At 45.7% G+C, this 2,403-nt stretch overlaps 2 protein-coding genes across 2 annotated transcripts; both read right to left on the reverse strand.

Annotated features, from left to right (window-relative positions):
• Positions 1 to 462: 462 nt before the first annotated feature.
• ASPGLDRAFT_52043 (uncharacterized protein) lies at positions 463 to 1,134 on the reverse strand (the record flags this gene model as incomplete). The annotated part of the gene is made up of 2 exons (XM_022547658.1): positions 771 to 1,134; positions 463 to 734 (listed from the first exon to the last, which is right to left on the reverse strand). The coding sequence occupies exons 1-2, from the start codon at positions 949 to 951 to the stop codon at positions 463 to 465; spliced, it is 453 nt and encodes a 150-aa protein (XP_022396821.1). The 5' UTR covers positions 952 to 1,134.
• On the reverse strand, positions 953 to 1,957 carry ASPGLDRAFT_52045 (uncharacterized protein). The gene has a single exon (XM_022547659.1). The coding sequence runs from the start codon at positions 1,726 to 1,728 to the stop codon at positions 1,213 to 1,215; it is 516 nt and encodes a 171-aa protein (XP_022396822.1). The 5' UTR covers positions 1,729 to 1,957; the 3' UTR covers positions 953 to 1,212.
• Positions 1,958 to 2,403: the final 446 nt, after the last annotated feature.

Below are 2,403 nucleotides of genomic sequence, written 5' to 3' on the forward strand. Positions count from 1 at the left end.
GTAAGGCTTTTCATCAGTCAATTTGATATGAAAGCCTTGATCCTCAAGCTGGTTAAAGGATAATAGATGAGCATGCAAAGTAGGAACATGTTGGGCATTCTTCAATTCCACCATGTGCTCTCCAATTGGCAGTTTGATAGTCCTGACTCCTTCAACGCGATGAGTACTGCCATCAGGTAATTCAACAGGTGATGCCATAGTCAATGGCATATAACTGTTAAATGCAGACTTATCATTGTGGATAGTCCATGTGGTTCCTGTGTCCAATATCCAGTTGTCTGATTGTCTCACTGGATGGACTAAATTGGCAGCACCAGTTGTGCCTGTGATAGGCTTTGATCAATTATCATCACTAGATGATGTGCCATTCAGTGGAGGATTCTCCTTTGGTGGGCAGAGCTCTGGGTGTAGTACCCAGCATCGTTCAACTTTGTGATATCCTCGCTTGCAATGAGGACACAGTCATGATGACTTTGATTGCTCATTGGATGGTTTCTGGGGTGGAGAAGGGTCTGATGAAGTGCCTGTGATTGGCTGACTCTTCTTGTTCCCCCCCTTGGGTGGTTGATTATCTATTTGAGGTGTGTGGCCCCAAGGTTCCTGTTGATAAATTGTGTATGACAGGGGTTTGTAATGGCCGGGTGCGGATGGTGTACAACTCTCCAATTGGTTGATTATCGCGGCCATATCAATCTCATGTGACTGATTCCTCTTCAATTGGATGAAGAGGTGGTCTAGTTGGGTGTGCATGAATGAGCGCTGATGTTCACCCAATAGGATTATACCAATGTCATGGCAAACTTCTGAAATCGGATAGTCCTGTTGCTCTAATTCAGTAGAGATTCTCTGCCATTGCCACATCATCACAATATAATTGCCCTGTGGCTTCAGATTTAGAAGCATCTTCACCAAAAGAAGGCGTTTTTCAGCAGGTGATATGCCATATATCATGTCCAATCAGGACAGAATGTCGGACAGTTGCTGTGTATGGTCCATTTGGACCTGATCGGCAATATCTGACATCAAACAGTCTAATATCCGTTTATGCAGTAGCTGTTTAGAAGTTTCAAATCAGATCTGTTGAAGGGAAGTCGCCTTCAGTACAGTGTCCAGTTGGAGTAGGATGTCTCAGGCACCCAAATAATCAGCATCAAACAATATGCCTTTTCACCAATCAGAATAATTATCTCGTCCATGCAGTTTCTTGGTCTCTCACCAATATGTCTGTGCGAGCTGTCTCAGGCGTTGTTCTTCCCTATCCAGCATTGATTGGCTATCCTTTTGCTCAAACAGTTTGGACAGCTGATCAGCTAGGCGGGAGTCTGTGGAGGATGTGTTGGCATTCATCTGTGCCTGGCAGAGTTCTGACATCTCCTCATCCTTCTGCTCAAGTCTGCGCCATAATTCCGCAATGAGGTCGTGGCTAGACTTCTTAGCAGGTCGTTGAGCAGCTTGGGTAGACTGCTCAGGCCTTTCAGACACTTGAGGCCTTTCCAGAGCCTTTGCCTGATGAAAGTCTTGTTCCTGAGGCTGGGGGCTTGATTGGTCCCCCCCTTGAATCAGTGTCGATGGTGTGTCATCAGGGAATCCTCCCTGAGTAGTCATCTCGTCGACGGGGTAATCACCTGGAGTAGGCATTGTGTGGTCGTCAATATCCATTGAATCAGCCTGTTGGTGGCTATCATGCTGGATAGTTTGTGGGGTTGGCACCTGGGTAACTGGTGCCATCTTGGCCTTTCAGGGGGCCATATCAACACAGAGGCAGTGGAATCAACTGTTATCATCAGTGTTGTAGTCAATTTTTGATTGATTGATATCAGAGCGCTTCAGTATGGATATAAAGCTTTTCCAACGAAAAACGTTTTCAGGGATAAACAGAGTGTACGATAGTGATTGATTCTTATAGGCAAATAGCGCAAACTGTTAGGCCAAACAAGAATAGCTCACTAAAGGAACCAACACATATATCACTCTTCCCTTTATCGAGCAAGAGGGCTCATAACCTTTTGGTGTGTGGTGAATGGTTGATTGGTTTATGGCCTATCGGCTGAGCTAACTATATAAACTACCGGGCAGAAAGCGAGGGCGGTCAGACATGTGACCCGATGGGTACTAACAGCTAGATGCCCGACCCCGCGTTGGGTATACGTCTACGCGAACTATATGTATGTGTCGGTCTCCTACCTTGACAGGCGTTCTTCTTTCTTTCTCTATCGAATCCTTTTTGTATATAGCTAGATAATAGCTTCCGGGCTCAGCCCCTTACATTAGGATTCAATCATATTCTATCCCACGGGGGTAGGAGCCTTGTGTCACAACCTAGCTTCTCTTCGTATCGTAACCTAAGGTTCTAGTTAGTTAAGTCTCAGTTGGGGCACTCACCTGAGTGTCCTTCGTCGTCGT

The sequence above is a fragment of the Aspergillus glaucus genome (genome assembly GCF_001890805.1).
Source record: "Aspergillus glaucus CBS 516.65 unplaced genomic scaffold ASPGLscaffold_26, whole genome shotgun sequence".
NCBI classification, from domain to species: Eukaryota; Fungi; Ascomycota; class Eurotiomycetes; order Eurotiales; family Aspergillaceae; genus Aspergillus; species Aspergillus glaucus.

Coding starts and splice junctions, on each gene's coding strand:
- ASPGLDRAFT_52045 (XM_022547659.1), bottom strand. CDS start 1,728: ATGGCACCAGTTACCCAGGTGCCAACCCCACAAACTATCCAGCATGAT.